Source organism: Nesoenas mayeri, assembly GCF_963082525.1.
Source record: "Nesoenas mayeri genome assembly, chromosome: 19".
Classification (NCBI taxonomy): domain Eukaryota; kingdom Metazoa; phylum Chordata; class Aves; order Columbiformes; family Columbidae; genus Nesoenas; species Nesoenas mayeri.
In genome coordinates, this window is record NC_137568.1 from 10,051,068 (window position 1) to 10,072,454 (window position 21,387).

Sequence of the window (21,387 nt, forward strand, 5' to 3'; positions counted from 1 at the left end):
GTCTGGGGCAGCTTTGTAACACACACCTACATGGGGAAATTGTAGGAGCAGGATGGGAAAAAGCTAACGTGAATGAGGACTAATCCACCAGTTTTGGAGAAATGAGGAATATTGCCAACCCCCCTGGGCATTGCAAACCCCTCTGGACATTGCAAACCTCCCTGAGCAGCTCTGTGGGGCAGCAGAGGCCAATCAGTTTTAAACTAATGCAGGAAACACCAGTATGTGTACACAGCTTCCAAAACCCAGCTCCTTTCACAAATAGTTCTAACAGGAAATTCGCAGTAACCCAGATACTCCCCAGTAATTACAGCGTGAGCTGAGAGGCAGCGCCAGGCCCCTCATCGCATCTACTGCAACATCCAGCCGCGTGGGTCAAATAGCTTGACGTGACATTAAAAGTGCCTCCATGGGCCCAGCAAACAGCCGCGCTGCCCTTGGCTTTGTGGGGCAGCTGGATTTATCGTGCTCCCGAGCCCTATGAGGAAAGGGGAATTCATTCCCATCACGTGAATCACAGCCTCTGCTGCGGCAGAGCGAGCGAGGGGTGATTTTGATTTTTGTTGGGCGAGAATAAGATTTAAAACACTTCTACGCAGGCTGCCACTGCGGGGATGTGTGATTTGTTTCTTTTTGTCCTCACTCAGGTATTGCACTTTAAATTGGATTTGGAATTTCCCTCCATCAGGCGGTGCGGCAGCGTCTCCCGAGGTGGGATGTGGGCGCTGACTCAGGACCAGCAGCTGGTGTCTGACACCGTCACCCGGCAGCGAGTGCGGCGAGTCCCTGGAGGAGGAGGCGGCATTGACTCGTTCCCCATGAGATCTGCCTCATTTCATGCTCCTCCGCTGCGAAAAGCAGAAAAAACTTTAAAAAAAAAGGCAAAAAAGAAACCCTTGCAGGTAACTCGGTGGGTCTGGGCTGGGGGATGACCTATTAGAGAGCAGCGTAGGGGAAAGGGACCTGGGGGTCCTGGGGACAGCAGGATGACCATGAGCCAGCACTGGGCCCTTGTGGCCAGGAAGCCAATGGTCCCTGGGGTGGGTTAGAAGGGGGTGGTCAGTAGGTCAGAGAGGTTCTCCTGCCCCTCTGCTCTGCCCTGGGGAGACCACACCTGCAATATTGTGTCCAGTTGTGGCCCCTCAGTTCCAGCAGGACAGGGAACTGCTGCAGCCACCAAGATGCTGAAGGGAGTGGAGCATCTCCCGTGTGAGGAAAGGCTGAGGGAGCTGGGGCTCTGGAGCTGGACAAGAGGACACTGAGGGGTGACTCATTCATGTTTACTGATATCTAAAGGGTGAGTGTCAGGAGGATGGAGCCAGGCTCTTCTCGGTGACAACCAATGGTAGGACAAGGGGTAATGGGTTCAAACTGGAACACAGGAGGTTCCACTTAAATGAGAGAAGAAACTTGTTCCCGGTGAGGGTGTCAGAGCCTGGCCCAGGCTGCCCAGGGGGGTTGTGGAGTCTCCTTCTGTGCAGACATTCCAACCCGCCTGGACACCTTCCTGTGTAACCTCATCTGGGTGTTCCTGCTCCATGGGGGGATTGCACTGGATGAGCTTTCCAGGGCCCTTCCAACCCGACACTCTGTGATTCTGTGGGCGCCGACTGTTCTGTCAGATCCCTGTTGCTTTGGGTTTAGCAGCACGATATTCAATACATTTGACAGCAAGCAGAGGAAGAACTCATCCATCAAGTTGTCGCAATATTTGTACATTGCTTTCAAACTTTGAAAACAAAACAACATCAGCCTAAACAGGGCAGGTGGCTGGACTTGGGTGAGCATGGCCGGTGGGACTGGGAGGCCGTGTCCTCTCCTCCCAAAGGGCTAAAACTAGTTTTTAATGGTGAGTCCCTGAGCCTGATTCAGCACCACGAATCATAATCTTCCCAGGAAGACATGGCAGAGAGTGGAATGAACCACTTGGGGCTGACACACACAGGGATGTGAAAAGGTGTGAGATTTTGGGGGTTTAAGCACTAATAAAGAGGGCAGGTCCCTCCACCAGCAAGTCTTGCATCGAGCTCTGACTCAGATGCTCCCGCCTCAGTTTCCCTAGTTGAGCCTCTTTTGAATTAAAAGGGGTTAAAATTCTGTGTATGGAGAAATCGGGGTCTGGATCTGAAGGCTTTGCGGAGTGGATTTGGAAATGGGAGTTCACAGACGCAGACCAAACTCTTGCAGAAGTAACGATCAGCGATTTTTATTCATACACACTTGCTTTGAAACTACAATTAATGCTTAACAAAAGCATTTCATGCAAACAAAGACTGGAAGAGATTGAGAATTAAGAAAAAAAAACCCCTGTAATTATTAATCAGTTTTTCTCACTATACTTCCATTTTTTAAATTATTTTTTGAAAACTGAATTGCGTCTCCAAAGTTTCTGGTAGATTCTGGGAGGCAAATGATAAGAAAATAAATCACGTTCTCCTCTTTATAAATACAAAATTTGGGTCTTAAAATAATAGTAAAAAAAATTAATGAGTTCACAGTAGGATTACTCGTTTAAAAAAAAAAGATAATAGTAAAGTAACATGCAATCACCTCAAAAGTTTCAGGTGTGCTCTGTATTGTGCGATATCACACATGTTGGGAACTGTGTGTTTTTGAAAGAGGCAACGAGCTCTGTTTCGATGTTTTCCTTACATTCATTTTAATAGCACATGAGAATAAAGGGAAGGCTTCGCGGGGATCAAGCCACAGGTCATATTTGTATTACTGCTGCAAGAACGTTGTTTTCTGCCCCAAGTCAGCCAAGTGCCGTGTGCGCAGGCTCCGCCGACCTCTGTGGGACGTGAAACTGCTCCGAGCTGAGCCCGAGGGGCAGGACAGAACCACAAACTTCATATTTTTGCTATACTGGGGTTTATTTGGGGGTTTTTTGTGTGTAACATCAGTGACTTTCTTTTGAAGTACCAGCCGGTTTCCAGAAGAACTTCCTTCAGTTTGTAAAAGGAAATTTGGTTGTATTTCTGGAAAGAACGAAGGATCAGCAAGATAAATCACATTTTTCCTCTTCATTAGATTGAGGGGGAGTGTTTTATTATGGGAACGCGCTCGCTCCTTCTCATGTGTGTGCAATCCCTGCTGGCCAAGGGGCTGTCCTGGAAACCCACGTTCTCTAGAAAACCACATCTTGTGAAAAATATGATATAAATAACATCTGTATTTAAAAAGATATGAAAATGCTTGCTGGGTACTTAAGGTTTCGCTTGCCATTATAAATTCCTGCATGATAATGAAGCCACTTGGAGTTCTTGTTAATGGGCTGGTCCAAGCTTGAGCGCGTTAGGCAGAGCAGAGAGGAATTAACACAAACATCCCACCCCTGCTTGACACAACCTTTCGTAAGAGTCGCAGATGCCTCGAGAAGACAACGTGAGATATCGCAAGCCCAGGGACTTGAGGTAACAATGCTACAGAGGAATTTCTGCTTCTGCATCAGGAAAACGGGGGAGCAAATGCTAAGAAACTGGCTGAGAGAAGCAGACAGAAAATGAGCAGCTCTGCCCAGATGTTGGGTCAGCTCTGTCCAGATGTTGGGCCAGCTCTTTAGTGTTCTGGTGTGACCTGCACTGACCATCACAGCTGTACCAGCAACAACCACTCACAACGGGACTTCTCCGCACAATTCATATTTAATGAAGAAAACGTCGGCCTGGGACCTCCTGCCCATCTCGGCTGGGTTGGTTCTGCCCCTCTTCTCCTTTTCTTACCACAAAACCCCACGTGCTGGTATTTCTCCCTCTATTTTCCTTTTGGAAAAGTCTCTTTTCCACTTTGTGTTCTTAAAACACATGTAACGCCGCCTCTCAGCAGATTGACTTATTTGAGAGCCCCTTATTTATCCAAAATCTGAGCCTCACTAATCTGTTGAACCTATTATCTTCTACATCTTGATACCCAGATATTCTTCAACTATGTGAGGCTAATAATATTCAGAAAAACTTAAATAGTGATGAATGCTGCACTAGCCCACCTGCTTTATGGTGAATACCATAATTTTTGAAGTATACAACATACAAACAACACGAAATCCCAAACTTGGCTGGTAACATATTCGAGACAGAACGGTTTAAAAACTATATTCCTGAAATTTTTAAAGATTGTGAGTTCTGTTGGTTCAGGCCACAATGAGTTCTCGTTAGCTGGTCAATGCCCCCCATTAGCGGTGTGTTATCCCAGGGTTCAGGAGGGTCCAGCTCACCCCTTAAAGCCGGGGAGATGCTTGAGCTGGGGCAGCAAAGGGGCTTAAACTAGGAAAGAGTCCAACTTTTGGATATTGCAAATCACGGGTCCCAGTCACCAAAAATTCGGCTCCCGAGGGCACCGCGGGTACAGAACCATGACGGCCGCTGTTCACATCCAACCGTGTTTCACCCCAAAACTGTACCCCCCCCCCAACCCCAGGTCACCCCCTTCAGTCAAACCCACCCACCCGGCTCCCAAATCGCAGGACTGGATCTTTCTAACAGAATCTTTGGCGCAGGTTCCATGGTTTATTGTCATAAAAGACCATTAGAAAGTAGATCCCCCCACCCCCCTGCCCCAAGTTACATATTTCTAGTATAAATGTAAGACTTTTATGGCAAATATCTTACTTTTTGAATGTGTTTACATGCTGGAAAAATTGTAATCAGTCTGCATGCAGCAACAGAGACATCATGCTTCTGGCATCCTCATGCACATCGACACAAACCGTGCCTATGGCTGCTACGGTAACAAGGCAGAAGGAAAGAAAAGGAAAATGCACCGACTACCGTTTTACGTGCTGTAACAAAACCAAAATATGCACAAAAAGTATTGACTGATACTTGAATTAATGTCTTCTGGTAAGTTGTAAGAGGAAATATCAAAACTTTTTTATCTAAGTGACAGAGGAGGAGAAGATTGCATTAATTACAGTGTTCATCATTGCAAATAAAGTCTATTTCCTTCTCTGCAAGTAATAAGCAGACGTGAAATGAAAGCCTAATTGAATCTCGTATAAAACCTGCAGGTAGCAATTATTGTTTAAAAGTAGATCTACTTTTAAAAAAAGAGATTATACCCTAAGCTATTAACAATATCCAAAACCTAAAGTAAAAACCGAAACAGGAGCAATAAAACATTGAGCTACATCTAAATGATGTCATTTAGAACAAGAACCTTCACAAATAAAGCACAATTTGTTTTATAAAATTTTTCTAATACTCTTTATGTTTGATACGATTATATCAATAATATAGATCTGCTTATTATTAACCCTTATTATTAAGAGTTGTTACTAAACATGCAAAATTCATTGCATGAAGCATATGTAAAACGTATTAAATTCCATTCTATCAATAAAACAAGTTTTAGGTGCTGCTTCTTTCAGGCTTGGTTATTCTACAGCCCCAAGTTTGTTGAATTAAAACTCTTTATTTTAAGACTAAATCTCACTTGAGTTATTCTGGAGAAATCAGGAAGTCACTTGGGGCTGCATCTTTTGTTAGTTTAGTATATATAATGATTCCTTCCATTTACTGCCCTATCCTGCAGACTATAAATAAACACGTGTAAATAAGCTTGAAGGGATTAGAGTTTTGTTTTACATTCCAGGTTAACAAATTTCATAGTAAAATACCGGTATTAGAACTGGTTAACAGTAAACTCGAGGAGTGGTGCAAATTAAATGAACTGAACAAACAATGGCACCCTGGATCACAGAATAATCTCACGGAGATTAAAAGTCACAAAAATATTATTAAAATTATTACTATTATTTTTATTATTATTATTATTATTAAAGACAACATATCACCCTTGAGTTTATCACATGCTACTTAGCAAAGATCCTAGAGATCTGGCCACCGCTGGAGTGTTTCAACTCGGTGTCGCCTCATGAAGCTCCGGGGTCTAATTGGATTTTGCGTCCCATTGCCACCCATTCCCAGCTTGTTTCTGTCACATTTTCAAAGCAAATCCTTCCAACGAGCGTTGTGCAAATCCTCTCGTCCCCAGTGCCGTCGCCGTTTCAGTCTCTTGTGCTGCTCGTCTCCCCGACGTCCCCAGGTGGAGGTTGGGTTATTATTTTCGGCCCGTGTGTTAGATTATTTCTAACACAGCGGAGCGGAGCAAAAGGACAGCGGGCAAGTTGCAAAACTACACAACGTACCAAAAAATGGGTAAGTTTAGACAAGTCAGTGGTGACTTCAAGAGGAATAAGTGGGCACTGTATACTAATTTATCTCCCATTAAGACAATATCGCTGTTGCAAAGCCAAGATCCTGGATAAGTGGCCTTTTCCCCCCATCTTACACCTCCTAACCCTACAATTTACAGGCCTAAAAAGAATCAACAAGGCAAAAGCCTAAAAATTGTAGGGTTAAGGACCGTTCCCCACTGCGGGATTTGTTCCTGGTTTGCTCTTTCATGCTGTGTTTTGTAAAAGGGGGTGTAGGAACTGGGGGTTGACGTAAGAGAACCCTTCAAAATCGGTTTGGTCTATGTTAGCAATGACCAGCTGATCCGGGGGCGTTAACACCGGCTGTCCTCGCGTGAAGAATTTGTCGAAGTTTTCGGCACCTTTGCCACACTGTAAGATAAAAAAAGCAAACAGAAAGAAGGCTGAAAAACAAGGAATACATAGGCAGTTGCGGAGATTATCCTTGCGAAGTCAAATGCCACTCCGGGATGGGGAATACAAACCCACCGGGGAGAGAATTCAACCCAGTAATCCATACTCCTTCAATCACTGACTTTAGACGCTGTTCAGAAGGGATAGTTGGGAACTGCATTTATTACAGGCCTCAAGCGCCAATTCTCCCCGTTTTCAGCTTGTCACGCAACACATGATCGACCGGCCAGCACTGAAACCACTGAGAGACTGTTTCACAAGGAACGAAGTGTGCTGGGTTATAGCACCAGGTGCCGAAACACGAGCAGATTTACAGACTGGTCTGGCACAATCAAATTGCCTTATTTCAGAAGCGTCCCGGGATTGCAGCACCGTTAATCTCACCCCACGGGGCAGCACAACCGCAGACGCATTTAATAGGGAAGCGCTCGGCATCTCACTCACCACTTTGGGTTTGAAAGGTGGCTGAATCTCTCTGTTTTCCAGTTTCTCCCAGTCAATTCTCCTGAAGAAAGCGTGTTCCCTGATATCTCTTTCACCTTCAAGGCCACAGCCAAGGCGTTTTGCAGGATGTTTAGTCATCAGCTGTTGGGAAGAAAACACCACATGATTTTAAATGAATTTAACGCTGGAATGAAAGCGAGACAGACTTTCCCCAGACTGCGATGCTCTTGCTTCTCCCATGAAGACGTAAGCTGCTAATAAAATTGTTTTGGAAAGCTAAAATTCATTTTTTGAGGATTAATTTTCTTGTTTGATTACTGGAGACAGCACATGGGCAGCAAAATTAAGGGTTGTGGTTGAGAACGTTCTCCATTCGGCAGAGGCTGCTGCTGGGGGTGCGGGTGGGGACAACCTCCCATCATATTAGCTCACAACTCACTCCTGAATCTCACCTTTGGTCTTTTAGTTCAGGCTTATAAATCTCCAGAACAGCTTCTGCCCTATCTCAACAATCAATTAAACTTAATAAATTCCAATATACTAAAGCTGTACAAAGTACAACCCCCCCCTTTCATCTTTCTGGGCTTGTTCGAGACATCTCATTACAGAGTCTACAATTTCTTGGCACCCGGCTGACAATATCTAATCGGCGTTTCCTCCCTTGCATCCTTAATGACATGCTGGTCAATATTATATCCAGTTGCAGAGATTAAGCAGACTTGGAAAAAACACCCAAAACAACACAACAAACCCACCAGCACTGCATGCTTGGAAAAAGTTATGTGCTCCTTAATTAACAAGCTCCTCAAAAGCTTTTGAATTGATATGTACATTAGGAACATAATGTAGCCTTTGACTCTCAGTTCCCGTGTTGTGGGGACTTTTTAAAGCTCTTTCACAAATTAGATATGATTAATATACTGTGACACCTCAACACATCTTCTTAAAAGCTCAGCTGTACCGCTTTAGTCTCCCTCCAAATGTTGAGTTGATCAGATTCCAATTCTGAACCTAAAATATAAGCGACTCTGAGCAGACTTTGGGAAGTCAGCTGTGCACTGGGCAAGGAATCGCACCCTGCTTCAAGCTTATGGCAACTTTGCCATTTTCGTTACATTCTCTAAACCCCTTGCTTTTACAGTAGGGGATAGAAGAAAATGCGAATGATGATTCCACTGGTGTTAATTCTGTTTCAAAGTCACTGCATTTACCAAACCCAACAAACTCTGTATTGGTGCAGTAGATGTCAAGCAACCAATTCTATCTCAAGAGCACAGCGGGCACGTTCCTCTTGCCCCAGGGTGCACAGTTCGGGATTGCGGAGCTACTGCTGACCACAAGGTTCAGAAGATTTGTCATATTGCCTTCTTAACTCAGGTATAATGCTCACTGAAACCTGGGATTAATTTGTTAGTTTAATACAGAAGATGAAGGTGTTATTACCACAGAGACTTGACCCTAAACCTAGCGGTGCCGTTTGATTTGAGCTTCCTGACCTCCCTTTGCATCAGCACCTTGCGAAACAGCAACAGCAGGAGAGCTGAAAACATGGTAATTAGATCAGGTTCAAACTATGCTCTTTGAATATATGATTTTCACAAGGCATCAATCTGCATGTACTTTGCAAAAATATATCATGCTCAGTTTTTGTTGGCCAGCATTTCTACACTGGGATAGGCTCCAAAATTAGAGTGGGCTTTCTTTCTACCTTGTTCCGAACAGCTTTTCTTTTTCTTGATGGTTTTCCCTTAAGGGATTAATATCCAGCTCGTGTACAAGATTTCATCAATGGTTGCAAAGGAAAGGAAGAAAGTAAATACCAAATTAACTAAGTGCACTGATATTTTATCAGTGTTAAGTAAGATATCAAAGTAACACTTTATAGACGGTGGTTTGGAAAAGCTGCAGACTGACAGTACTCTGGGGAATCACACGGAGTCAAGGGAAAGTCTAATGAATTCTTTTTTTCATGAGCTAATCCCCTGAAGTTAAACCTATTATTTTCCTGGAAAAAAACCCTCTAAATTAACGTAGAAGCTTAGTTGGTTTTTAGGCCCCACAGGTTACAACTGGGTCAGGATTTCCGCACAGTTTCCTTGTGTTTACACTCAAGATTTTCACATAAGCTCATCTTTACCTACATTTAATAGTTATTCTTACTAGCTCTTCTATCACGCAGCACACTGGGCTGAGGACCGCGGCGTGTTCCATGGTGTATCTGGTATACCTGGTAAATCCATCTGAGTTCAGATAAATCCTCGCCTTGTAAAACCGGGGTTGTGCTGCTGAGGGTCAGGAGGAAAGGTGCTTGGAGACGGCTCGCATTGTCGTCCTGTTTACACACTCTGCTTTGGATTTGGCAGCTACTGATGGTGACATTTGTTCTTACCGAAAAACAAGCAGGCACAGTGGGGAGAGCTGAACACTTCCCGGGGACACCAAGCGCTGAGCATTTCATGGCAGCACCGCTGAGCACAGCCTGACAGAAGCTGCGCTTAAAAATACGACGGTGCCACATCCAAGCCAGACACATTTAGTTATTCACAAGGATTGCCAAAAATGAACTTAATGGTAATATCTCACCCCCTTGCAGATGGAGACAGCTTCTTTGGACAGCGATTTTGGATAGGAAACATTATGCTCCATTATGGACTGGAAAAGTTCGTCTTCATCTTCTCCATCAAATGGAGGCTGTTGAGAATAAATCACAGGTAAGTATCTGCTGACCCAGAAGCCAGTGTTCATCAGTCTCAGGTAGAAATTGAGGAGAAAATTTCATTTCTTCCCCCAGCATGGCACTCAGGCCAAGGAAATGTGTGCAGGATTATCTCTGTGATCATCTTCAATCAGCTTTTAGAGCTACTGTGCACCAGACAGCCCAAACACTTTAAAGGGTGACGTTTGGAGACTGCAACTTCCCATTACCTTGTATTAAGATATATCCATTCCTCACTTGATTCCAGTTAAACTCCAGTTTGTACCTGTAGACTTTGCTTCTGTGGAGACTGCATCACAAGTACAGGCTGCATTTTATTATTAAATACGGGTGACGAGAAAAGTACCCGTGGGTGAGTCCCCAGGAGCCGGCATGGTGCAAAGCTCAAGTAATGGTAAAGCTCATTTTCTCAAAAGCATTCAAGATGTCTAACAGTTGCAATGCAGACTGTAAATGTTAACAACTGCAATTGCTACACTTCAAAAACTTTTAAAATGTTGACAGCAATTTAGCAGAGAAACAATTACAAGGCATTTGTTAAAAACGTACATTTTAAGCTCAGGAAATGCATGCCTTTAGCTAACGCTCATTGAAAGCCAATTGCACAAATCTTTTTGAACTTGGGACTAATAGAATTGCTTAAAGTTGGTAGTTATCTGCCATTTACAGTGTTGCTTTCTCCTTGAGTGGCTCAGAGAGCAGCATGTCATTAGCTGTGCAGAATAAGGGGTCTGAAACTGAGCATATTTCAAGTGGCGAGACCCATACTTTACCCCTAGGACATATAGTACAAAAACTGTATTCTTGTGACTGAACTGCAATACAGAGCATATACACACTCTTATTATGTCTCCCTGCGGTTTCAAACCACTGAATGATATTTCTTGCATTTTCCTGCTCAAGTGCCTCCCATTCCATTTTGAAGACGGCTATTTATAACATTATTACAGTACAAAGGAGCCGTATTCAAAGGCAGCGTTTGATTATGTGGGTGCAATACAAAGAGCTTAAAGCCTAAATACATTCTCAGTGGAGTCAGTCAGGAGGACAAGGAGATAATATCAGTATGAAAGGCCCCAGCCCTGTCCCCTAAGGGTCCAACCTTTGGGGTGCCCGGACACAGAGAGGTCACAGCGAGATGGGGTGGCTCTTACCTGCCCAGCCAACATCTCATAGAGTAGCACTCCATACGCCCACCAGTCCACAGACTTCCCATACGGCTGGTAAGCAATAATCTGGACAATTGCAAAACAAAGAAAAACAAAACACAAATTAAAAACCCCCATGTTAACCGGCACCCAGTCTTGTGACATATCAGATAAATAGTGACGTGCAGAGATGAACGTATTTCCTTGAAAAAGCCCAGAAAGCCAGTCCTGTAATCCTCACTCCAGCTACTCATCGGTTTCAGTGGGAGTTGAACCGTTTTGCAAATGTTAGTCCCATGTCTTTTGGTTCTCCACTATCTTGGGAAATGAGGCTCTTGGGAGACCCTGGGATGTGTGTGAGAAGGCAAAGGAGGACGCGCAGCACCACGAGGTGGGAGACAAGGCAAACGTTATTCATCCCTTTGTGTCAAAGCCCAAAATAATGACATTCACTTAACTTACAGATTATCAATAATTAAACCTTTCTTTTCAACATTTATATTTTTGTTCTGCTGTAAAAGGAATCAGAATTTAAGAAAAGAGCAAAACCCTGAAACGTTCAGTTCCATCTTCCCAAGTTGCAGGATTAAGATACTCTTAGTATGAGGCTAGATACCATCTCCACCTAAAAGAAAGGGCTTTCTGCTGTTCAGCCTAATGGAAATTTCAAGTATTTTGCATCCTCTGGGTTCACATCTGATTCACAGAAGCACAAATTGAGTTCTGACACAAGAACCCGCAAGTGCCACCTGCATGTAGTTCCCCTTGTGCGTCTTTTTCTCTAATCGAGGCCTCTTCAGAGACTGGTGTTAATTTATTTAAGAGATGCATCTGGGCATGCCATGGAGGGGCTCTGAGGTGGAGAACTTCTCTCGGATCTCCTTCTAAATAACTGTGACGGATCCTGTGAGTCGTGAAGGGACGTGGAACCTGGTCCACCCGCTCCAGGGACAGCACCAGCCTCGACTGCTCCACCATTGCAGTGGTTACTCCAGATGTGCTTGCGTTTATTCTCCTGTTTGCACGCGTTTTTATTCTTTGTGAAACAAATTGCTAAGACAAGTACACATCACATATCCTAGATTTTTTGTTAGCTTTCTGAAAGGGGAGTCAAACTGCTAAGTTTTGGAGTTTCTCAGGGAAATAAATGAGTCATCGGTTCAATAAAGCAGGACTACTAAGTAAAATTATAGTCTCTATGTGAATATGCTTTCACTGAGATAGCAGCAGCACATGAATTAAAAATTACTGCAATGCTTCTAAGAAAAGCATTTCAAAATCAATTGCACTTCGAAATATATTACACATCCAGAGGTAATAACAAGATCCTCAGCTGGAAGGTCCTACATAAAGGCAATCTTTATTAGGTATCTTTTAGCAGTAATATGGGATTGAAAATATACATTCGGGACATTATTTTATACTGTAGTAACTGAAGTACTTGGTTGCTCTCCCTTTCGTTTCTATCCCAAGTTCCCGAAGGTCCCCTGGAGTCAATGTGGCTTCTTGAGAGAACAAACACTTTCAAACTTTAATCTAGAAAAATTACTGGCCTTTACACACAGAAAATGACGAAACATTTCATCCTCGACCCCTCTCTGACAATCTCTCCTTGCCTTACAGAAGAAAGCATTGTATGAGGAAAAAAACCCCAGTATTTTTCAGAAGGTCATTAATTTATAAGGGCAGAACATTTTGTACACTAAGTGAGCTTCATGTTAGTAGTTTTGGTAGGAAGGATTTATTTCAGTTAGCAAATGAGAAGAAGATGCACCCACAGCACTGAGAAAGAAGATGCTGCTACACCCCCCTGGCACTGAGGTCTGTCCAGGAGGCCACAGACTGTTTCTCCTCCTATTGTGAAAGAGTTTTATGGGATTATTGAGGAGAGGAAATATTTTAAACACAATGCAATGTCATAAAATGAAAGATGTAACAAAGCACAGACTCAATGACGCTGGTTTGTTTATCCAGCAAGAGGTGACTCAAGATTGGGTTGTTCTCTAAATAGCATTCTCATCAGCAAATGTAATCTGCCCCAATTAAATCTGCCTTTGTGAGAGAGCAGCAAACAGAATCATCAAGAGAGGCAGAATTAACATGAGAAAAAGCTCCTACATTTAACTTAACATATGGTCAGCGTCACTAAAATTTTTGTCCTATTTGATGCCACATGTCACCAAGAGCAGAAGCATCTGCTGGCCAGAGCAGGGTCCCCTCTGAGCTTCCCAACCAGTCGTGTGATGGGAATGGGACTGGAGACGTATGGACACCAAGTTCCGCTGGGACTGGAGATGTCCCACTGCAATAAAGTCCCACTGCAAATGCAATGAAAACATTGAATGCACCGCAATGTAGGAAAAGGTGGTACCGTCAATGCCTGCTGCTGTGCACCGGGCGGCTTTTTCCTTTCATCCTAATTAGATACAGCCAGTTTGAATACCCAACTTAATCCTGGTAAGGATGTGATACAAGTGGAACACAGAAAAGCAATCTGCGCTGTTCATTCATCAACCTGCATCTCGCGCATGCAAACAGCGGTTATACTCATAATATTGGGAGCTATTCAAAGCGTTAATTGGAAAATGTAAATGCGAGGAAGGAACGCTCACTTCAAGGAAGGAATTACATGTGGGAGGAAGCAGATGAGTTTTCAATATACAGTCAAACATGCATTGGTACAGTCAGCAAGTCCTAAATGTCGTATTTTCAGCAGTTCCCTCCTCCTCATTGAGATATCATCATGTTTTACCCACCAGCTGCCGCACTGCGAGCCGTCACTGCCTGCCCTGAGCAGCTGCCTAAACAATCCTACCGGCAGGTACAAATGTGGTATATTTTAGAATACAGAAGGTTTACTGGTGTGAGCTCCTGTCTCACCACAGTGTGCAGAGCAGACCCACAGAGCCGGGAGGTTCTTCATGGACCCAGAAACCAAGATCTCCTCCTCCAGCTACAATCTCTGCCTTCCACTAGCCAGGGAGGAGCAGAAAGCTCCCCAAACCCCTCCCTTCTCCTCCATCATTAATTTAAATGAGTTTTTCACCTCCTTTTTAATTCCAAATGTCCCATTTTACCTATCTATTACCGCGTTTTAAGAGCTCTTCATTTTCAGGTCCCGTGGATTTGAGAGCTCAGGAAGACCTCACATGGAATATCTCTCACCAAGCCAAACTGGCAGAGGAATGTTGATTTTTTTCTTCCTTTTTTTTGTTCTTTTCCTTTTTTTCCTCCCAGGAAGGCACAGTTAACAGCACGACACAGAGATTAACACCAGAAATTCATAGGAAAGTTTAGATTACTGCAGCTTGCAGCCGGTAGCCAGTGGGATAAATAGATTATATCCCAGAGGCAAGAGAGAAAGCGGTTTGTGAAAGTATCTTCTGTCTACTGTAAGAGTTAAAACTTAGTTATTAGTAGAAATAAGTATTACCAGCACAAGAAAGTCTTACTTACTAGCCTCCCACAATCCCAGCAAATGCAAGGTTAGAACTTGAAGTTTCAAGGCTATCAGAGGAGGAAATGGGAAACAGAGTTTCTAATTTAAATCCTTCTGAAACTCAGCATCAGCTCTGGCTGCGGCGGGGATGCTGGTGGGGGGCACATCCAGCCCCTTCTGCCTCTCTTGACCAGTCAAGGAAACACAAATTATTTGATTTCATGGCTATTCTACCACTCTGATCGTACAGATTTAAGTTCAGCACATCAATGAATAGTCTTTACTGTCTGACAGAAGTGGTCAATCTACCAGTTTAACCTCTACGTGTTCCTCAATCACATAGGATTAAAAGATGAATATTTATTCCAGTGTGTTATACACCTAAGTAATAACAAATGGTAACTTCCCCAGTCACTAGGAAAGCATTATTTTATAGTACACCAAATACTGATGGAAACAGCTAATTCTCTGTGTTTGAGCGGCACATGCTCCCAGGACTACTCTGCTCTAGATACCTTCAACAGTTTATTTAGGTTTAGCTCATTCACCTCCACCTGTTGGGGAACGGTACCGTGCAAATGCATCCTCATTATCATCTATTATACATTTTAGGCCATGGTTACACGCTGAAATGCTCCTGCAAGCAAAACACGAACCTCACTTTGAATTTTGCCACAGACCTAGTTTGCAATTTGTCAGTCACAATAATGTCTTCAGAAATTAAAGAAAATCAGTCAAAAAACAAAAATAGAGAATAGAAAGACTCATTTTCTCCCAGTTAATGAATGTTTTGGTAAAAGGTTAATTTCTTTATATCAAATTTCCAAATAAAGCAAAATAAATAATCCCATCACTGCCCCACACTGAGCATTTTGGCTCTGACAGCACGTTCTTTGGGATTAACTGGCACAAGACTATTGCCACAGAAAGGACACTTTTTAGTTGGTAATATTGGCTTCCTTTATGTTTTGACAGGAGCGACTGAAATACTGCTCTGGCTGTTCTCATACCATGTTGCAAGCAACGGTAATTTGTGAAAAAAACAAGGTTTTATAATACACAATATTTCACTCCGAAAAGCATGAATTAGGAACTGGTAAGAAACAAACTATTTTTCATTCCACTTTCACGGAGGTGACAAAATTCACCTTAGACACTAATTTACTTGTCCGTGTGTAAATCTCCCATATTCCAACAAACATTCATTTACAGCCAGAAATGTTCCAGCCAGAGCTGCCTCTTGCCCAGCACTCAGTGAAAAACTGAGTCTCTTGGATCAGGATTCAGGTCTTGTATTGAATTTGCAGCCAAACAAATCAAGACACTCGAAAGCTCAATATGCACAAATACCAGATTTTAATATTCATATATTTGAATCCTTTCCAAATCACCACATGTGCTTGTTTGCAGTGTTTTATACCTAAACCATTGAAATACAAATCATATCCAGACTAAAAATCTTAAGCCTAAACTCGCGTTTATCACGGCGCTTTAAAATAGAACTGTGTTCCTCATGATCAAATGTTCACTTTGGACAGGTTGGTGACCGAACATGATTTTCAGTGGCTTGAACGCAGCACAGGTATCGCCAAGTCACAGAAAACTGAAGGCAAATGATGGATTTATTACGTCTACTCCACTCAAGCCCTGATCTGAGAGCTCAGTTGAGGTTTTTGATGACTGGACCTTTACAGGGATTGACTGTGGGAGCTCATGAGCTTCCAAGGTCCATTCCAACCCAAACTGTCCTGTGACTCTGCACCGTCTGAAAGACACGGACTGGAAAAAACCACAGTACTTTTCCAGGGAAAACCTTCAACACCTCATGAGTCCCTTCCCAAAAATCAATGAGTGGTTTGTGGTTTCCTCTAAATGGCAAATAATCCTTTAAATATACGTATTTTGGCAGCTGTGTGAACCCGTGGAGAAATCCATTAAAGAAGCTACGTTTGCTCCCAGTAAAATGTTTGCTGACCTCACCAACAACCTCAGCAACAACCATGGAGTGTCTATGACTTCAAAAATTAATGCACAAAGTTCAGTATAACAACATTTCCAGGCCATGAATTTAAAATCACAACGTCGTGATCCCACTTGTTTAGTTTTTTGCTAGTGTGAACAAAACCTGAAGCACTGATCCCGTCAAGTTAGGTTTTCAATCAACTAGGTGTTTTTAAAAGTAGTGAAGTCTTATTGATAATATTGTATTCATTCACAAAGTTATTCAATATACCTGCAGGAGTATAACTGGTACCATCCACGGTACAATCCAGGGTTACAGCTATCAAAACTCGGTGGTGTAAAATGTGCGTAGGGACAATTTGCACTTGAGAGACTAAAAGGTTCTTGGAATGGTCAATATTTACCTCCGGTGCAATGTAGTCTGGAGTGCCACAGAAGGTCCTGGTTGTGACGCCGTTTAACATATGTTCTTTGCACATACCAAAATCGGCAATTTTAATGTGTCCTTCTGAATCCAACATCACATTATCTAATTTCAGATCTCTGCGAGGAATCACAGAGATTTAATGTTAACATTTAGGATCAACCAGGGCAAATTTACCCACTTGAGTCTGGGTGAGGAACATGCATAGGAATTTGGGGGGTGGAGGGGACAGGGGTGCACACATATAGTCGACGAGGGACCTTTTGTGGGTTTCAAAATAGTTCAGGAATTACATATGTGAGATTTTACTCACCTATAAACGATCCCTTTGTTATGGAGAAAGAATAACCCAATAGAGATCTCCGCTGCATAGAATCTGTATGAAAAAAAAACAAGCGATTCCTTATTGCCCCATGATTCCCTTCTGACAAAACATTCCAGGAATGCATCATGGTAAAGCATGATAATATAACAGCATATAAAATATATCATGCATAGTTTGTATATATATATTAAAGTATAAAAATATATATTGCAGGCAGATGACACAAAAGACACCTTTATTTCAATTTGATTTTGACAGACATCTTCAAGTATTTGATGGTAAAATAATGCAGAATTTTTTTAGAAATGGAAAATGCCTCCCAGGACCACACAAAATGCTGCTGCTGGAGCACAGCATCTCACTGCACCGGCCTGACTGCCTGCAAAGGTCACTCTCCCTAATCACATATCAACGCTCAATTCACATTGCAATTCATATGCCATGAAACAATTTGCAGAAATAGTATTCCTTTATACAGGCTGTTAATGGATTAATTACATAAAGCTAATTTAAATGATTATCATATAAAATATAATTGCTGAATGTAGCTAAAGGATATATAATGTTGATGGATGTTTGAAGGCAGTTGCTGTGGAACTATGCAAATTACATGCAGGAGGATAATTTAATGATGAGATTAATTTTGAGGCTAGTTCTGAAACACTTCTCAGAGGTGTTTGCGAACGCCTGTGCTGGAAGATGCTCCACAGGCGTGAGCTGTCATAACGCACCCTAAATTGCAACGGGTGTTGGCAAGTGACTTGAGCTGGGAGTCAAGGATGATCCGACACCATCTAGTTCTTATTTAGAGAGTTGTCGAAACTTTGCTCCATATCTCAAATACTTACATTTAGAAGGCCTTTCATTTAAACGAGCCTTGATTACTTAATTCAAAACGAGAAATTATTTTAGCTGGATTCTTAAAACACTTGGCCATAGTTGATTTTAAAGTTTCATTGGTAAATGATTTATGAAACACTAATAATTGATGATGAGATGTTACAAAGCATGACTAAAGTGATATTGAGGGGTTGATTTACATTTTAATATGTTACAGATCATTATCAGTAGCTCCCTGATATGCCAGATGCACAATTACCTAAAAGGGATCATGTACATAAAGAACTTCTAGCCATTTATTAACTCAACGCTAATGAAACTTCTACAAAAAAGGAGAATCACAGAACTTCTTATAAGCTACACATTTATCTTGTAAATACTATCATTTATATTGCAACACTGAGTCTGTTTATATTGCCTTTCCTTATAATATTAATTCAGACTGAAATGTTCTACTCACTTTTTTATGTTCGCTTTTAAAACCAACACCAGAATACCAAGTAACATCTTTAATTTCCTGTTGCCTAGTTTAAATTCTTGTCACTTTTAAAGCAGGCATTGCACGCCTTTGTTCTTGCTGTATTTTTGAATACAAAGGCACAGCTACCTTTGGTCCATGTGTGCGAACAACATTTGTTAGCATAACCTTCAGCTTTTTGGCCTTAGAGCACAGTAAAAAAAGGTTAGCTTAGACTTCACACTGAATCTGGGAAGAAGAAGAAACCTAAGCTTTGTACAGGGTAAAATTAAGATGATGACATGATTTAAATATATAAACGTGAACACTCACACTGCTTGTGGCTCCTTAAATTTTCCTACTTGCTGAATGTGATACATGAGATCACCCCCATTCACATACTCCATAACAAAATAGAGGCGGTCCTAGGATAAAGTATTAAAGATGCACATGAACACATTGGAGAAAATATTAGATATGCACTGATCAGCAAAAGAGTCGCTAGCACGTTATTATAAAGCTTTTAAGATTATTAGGCCTGGTTGCACATTCTGGCAAAACCAATAGATGAGGAAATGGAATGTCCTGTAAAACCTGCAGGAGTAAGTGACCGATGAGATCTGTCCAGATTGGCCAATTTTAGTGAAGTGGTTTTATTTATTATTTGTCTACAACGGTTCCCATAATTATTCACATATAGTTCTGTCTGGAAAATCTCGCTCTCTAAAAGTACATGTAGAAAAAAGAAATTAATGATGGTTGGAAATTCTTGCTTTGAAGATATTTCTGATCCTTCCTAATACATTTTCCTTTGGAAGATGGGAGATATTATTTTGGTTGTTAAAAAGAGGCAAGAAGAAAAGTAGTTGTAGAGTTTACAAAAGTATCTGGAAACTTTACAGGTGACACTAAAGTAATTGCTTGTAGGTGCGTATTTAAGCCAGAGGAAGATGGTGATATGGTGTTTGGGCGCGAGATTTTTCTTGCACACTGAGGACTTTTAAAGCCCACAGCCAGGTACCTCAAATCAAACACGACCATAAAATATTTGAGTGCACTTAAGTAATATTTTCCCACTCAGTGAGTCTCAGACAATAAGACTTAAACCAGTAGGTATGACCCCCAGCTTTCAGACAACTGAAACCTAGGTTTAATATTTGAAATACAAAGGATAATTGCACGCAGTATCTCTTGGCCATTTTCTATGTGCAGAAACTATGATATATAGGTTGGATGCTAATAAATGCTATTGGACTGACAAAATCCACAATCACATAGTACACAAAACATGAGGGTGGCAAGAAAGACGGAGCTCACGTACAACTGTTTGGAAACAAGAGTGAAGCTGTGTCAGGAACGGTGGTTTATCTTGCAACGCCAGGACTCGTTTTTCCACCATGGTACATTCAACATCATCGTCCTGAATCACCACGTCTTTTTTCAGTATTTTGATTGCATAGAGCTCCTCTGTCCCCTTCCTATCTGCCAGCATCACCTGCACAAACAGAAACCACCAGGTGAAAACCTTCCCCATTGCCAAGGAGAGAAGGTGACTTATCTACTTGATGACTGTATAGCTGGCAATCCAGCCTTCCCTTTTATTGGTATAGACTAACTCGATCAAAACCCCAAAAATATCAGTATTACTCACCCATTGCAAAGAGCTGCACCAGTCGTTTCAGACAAAGCCTGTGCCAAAACCCGCTGGTTAATCGCAGGCACGTTGCCAACAGGCTGAGAAAATGTTAAGTCCCATATGACTTCTTTAGTAAAGGGCACTTTATCATATAAGTGGTTATTCAAACAGACAGAAAAATAGCAGTCCTTTCGTTCAGCTAACAGATTTCACATATGTGTGTATATATATATATATATATATATATATTTTTATATATATATCCTACTCCTGTTTTTTCCCCATACTCAGCCTTATCAATGTTGGTGACTTACAGAACCGGCAGAGTGACCTGGGTTGTAAAGCCAGAAAAGTAGACTTAATTTCCTTGAAACGGCCGAGAATTGGGGATCTGAAAGTCAGCAACTGTTTCTTAGATCCTGCCCAACAGTCTGAGCTTTTTGGTTTGTTTCATTTGGTTTGTTTTCAAGCAAACTGTCCAATCATGACTGAAGCCTGCCTGTCCTAAGGGAACTGGCCTATTCCATGTTAAGAAAGCCTCCCTCCTTTTGCTCCTTAGAGAATTCTTCATCCATTTTTCCTCAAGAAAAACTAAAAGAATAAAGAGTGCGAGTGGAACAGTAATGCTGAATCCCTACCTTTCCGAAGCTTCCCTTTCCAAGAACCATAAGAAAGTTGAAATCTGTGAGCTTCACCCTGTCCAGGTTGTTGGACGGCACGCTTGAGCTCTTGTCTTCTGTTGGAGTAATGACTTTGTTACCAGCTGGCCCAAGTTTGGCTTTCTGAAGAACACACACACACATACACACACAAAAACAGGAAAGTAAGAAGAGGAGCCTGTTTTCTCGGCCGGACGGGTGAAGGTCAGAACTGGAGACGACCAGATTTGAGGTGGCATTCCCAGGAGAGGCTGCACAACAACATCTGCACAGACACAACTTCAAAGACTCATTCCAACACCGCTTTTGACGTTATTGAGCGAATTAAAGTGGAAAACTGTGTTCAGGTATAACCAGATGAAAGCAGTTATACTTATCTGGTTAGAAGAGCAAAATCAAAGCAAAAAAACAAAGCCAAAGCAACAACCAAAAAAATCACTTATTTTCATGCCAAAAGCAGGTTTATCTCCTGTTTTTGTTTTGAAATACAATAGATGCTTTTCAAAAATATCATGCTGAAAACCACACAGGGTGTTTTAGGGTATGAACAGTCTCCTCAATACATTCTCTTTTAAAACTGAATTCTTAAAGGTACTTCATAGCAAGAGCTCGTAAATCTTTGACATGCATTAAGAAAAATAACCCACACTAAAAAAACCACCACAACACATGAGAATTAATGCAAATGAACATGGCCACTTGCAAAATAGTGACACAATCAACTTTGATT

The 21,387-nt window shown here is 42.0% G+C and overlaps 1 protein-coding gene across 2 annotated transcripts in view; it reads right to left on the reverse strand.

Moving 5' to 3' along the window:
• Positions 1 to 6,400: 6,400 nt before the first annotated feature.
• PRKCA (protein kinase C alpha) overlaps positions 6,401 to 21,387 on the reverse strand; it is a gene marked incomplete at both ends in the record, with an annotated part of 113,451 nt that continues 98,464 nt past the window's right edge. For both annotated transcript variants that reach the window (XM_080356680.1, XM_080356679.1), the window contains 9 exons: positions 6,401 to 6,565; positions 7,052 to 7,192; positions 9,635 to 9,742; positions 10,922 to 11,002; positions 16,721 to 16,859; positions 17,054 to 17,116; positions 18,696 to 18,787; positions 19,684 to 19,857; positions 20,637 to 20,780. In XM_080356680.1, coding sequence (XP_080212806.1) covers positions 6,401 to 6,565; positions 7,052 to 7,192; positions 9,635 to 9,742; positions 10,922 to 11,002; positions 16,721 to 16,859; positions 17,054 to 17,116; positions 18,696 to 18,787; positions 19,684 to 19,857; positions 20,637 to 20,780 — 1,107 coding nt within the window. The remainder of the gene's footprint in view (positions 6,566 to 7,051; positions 7,193 to 9,634; positions 9,743 to 10,921; positions 11,003 to 16,720; positions 16,860 to 17,053; positions 17,117 to 18,695; positions 18,788 to 19,683; positions 19,858 to 20,636; positions 20,781 to 21,387) is intronic.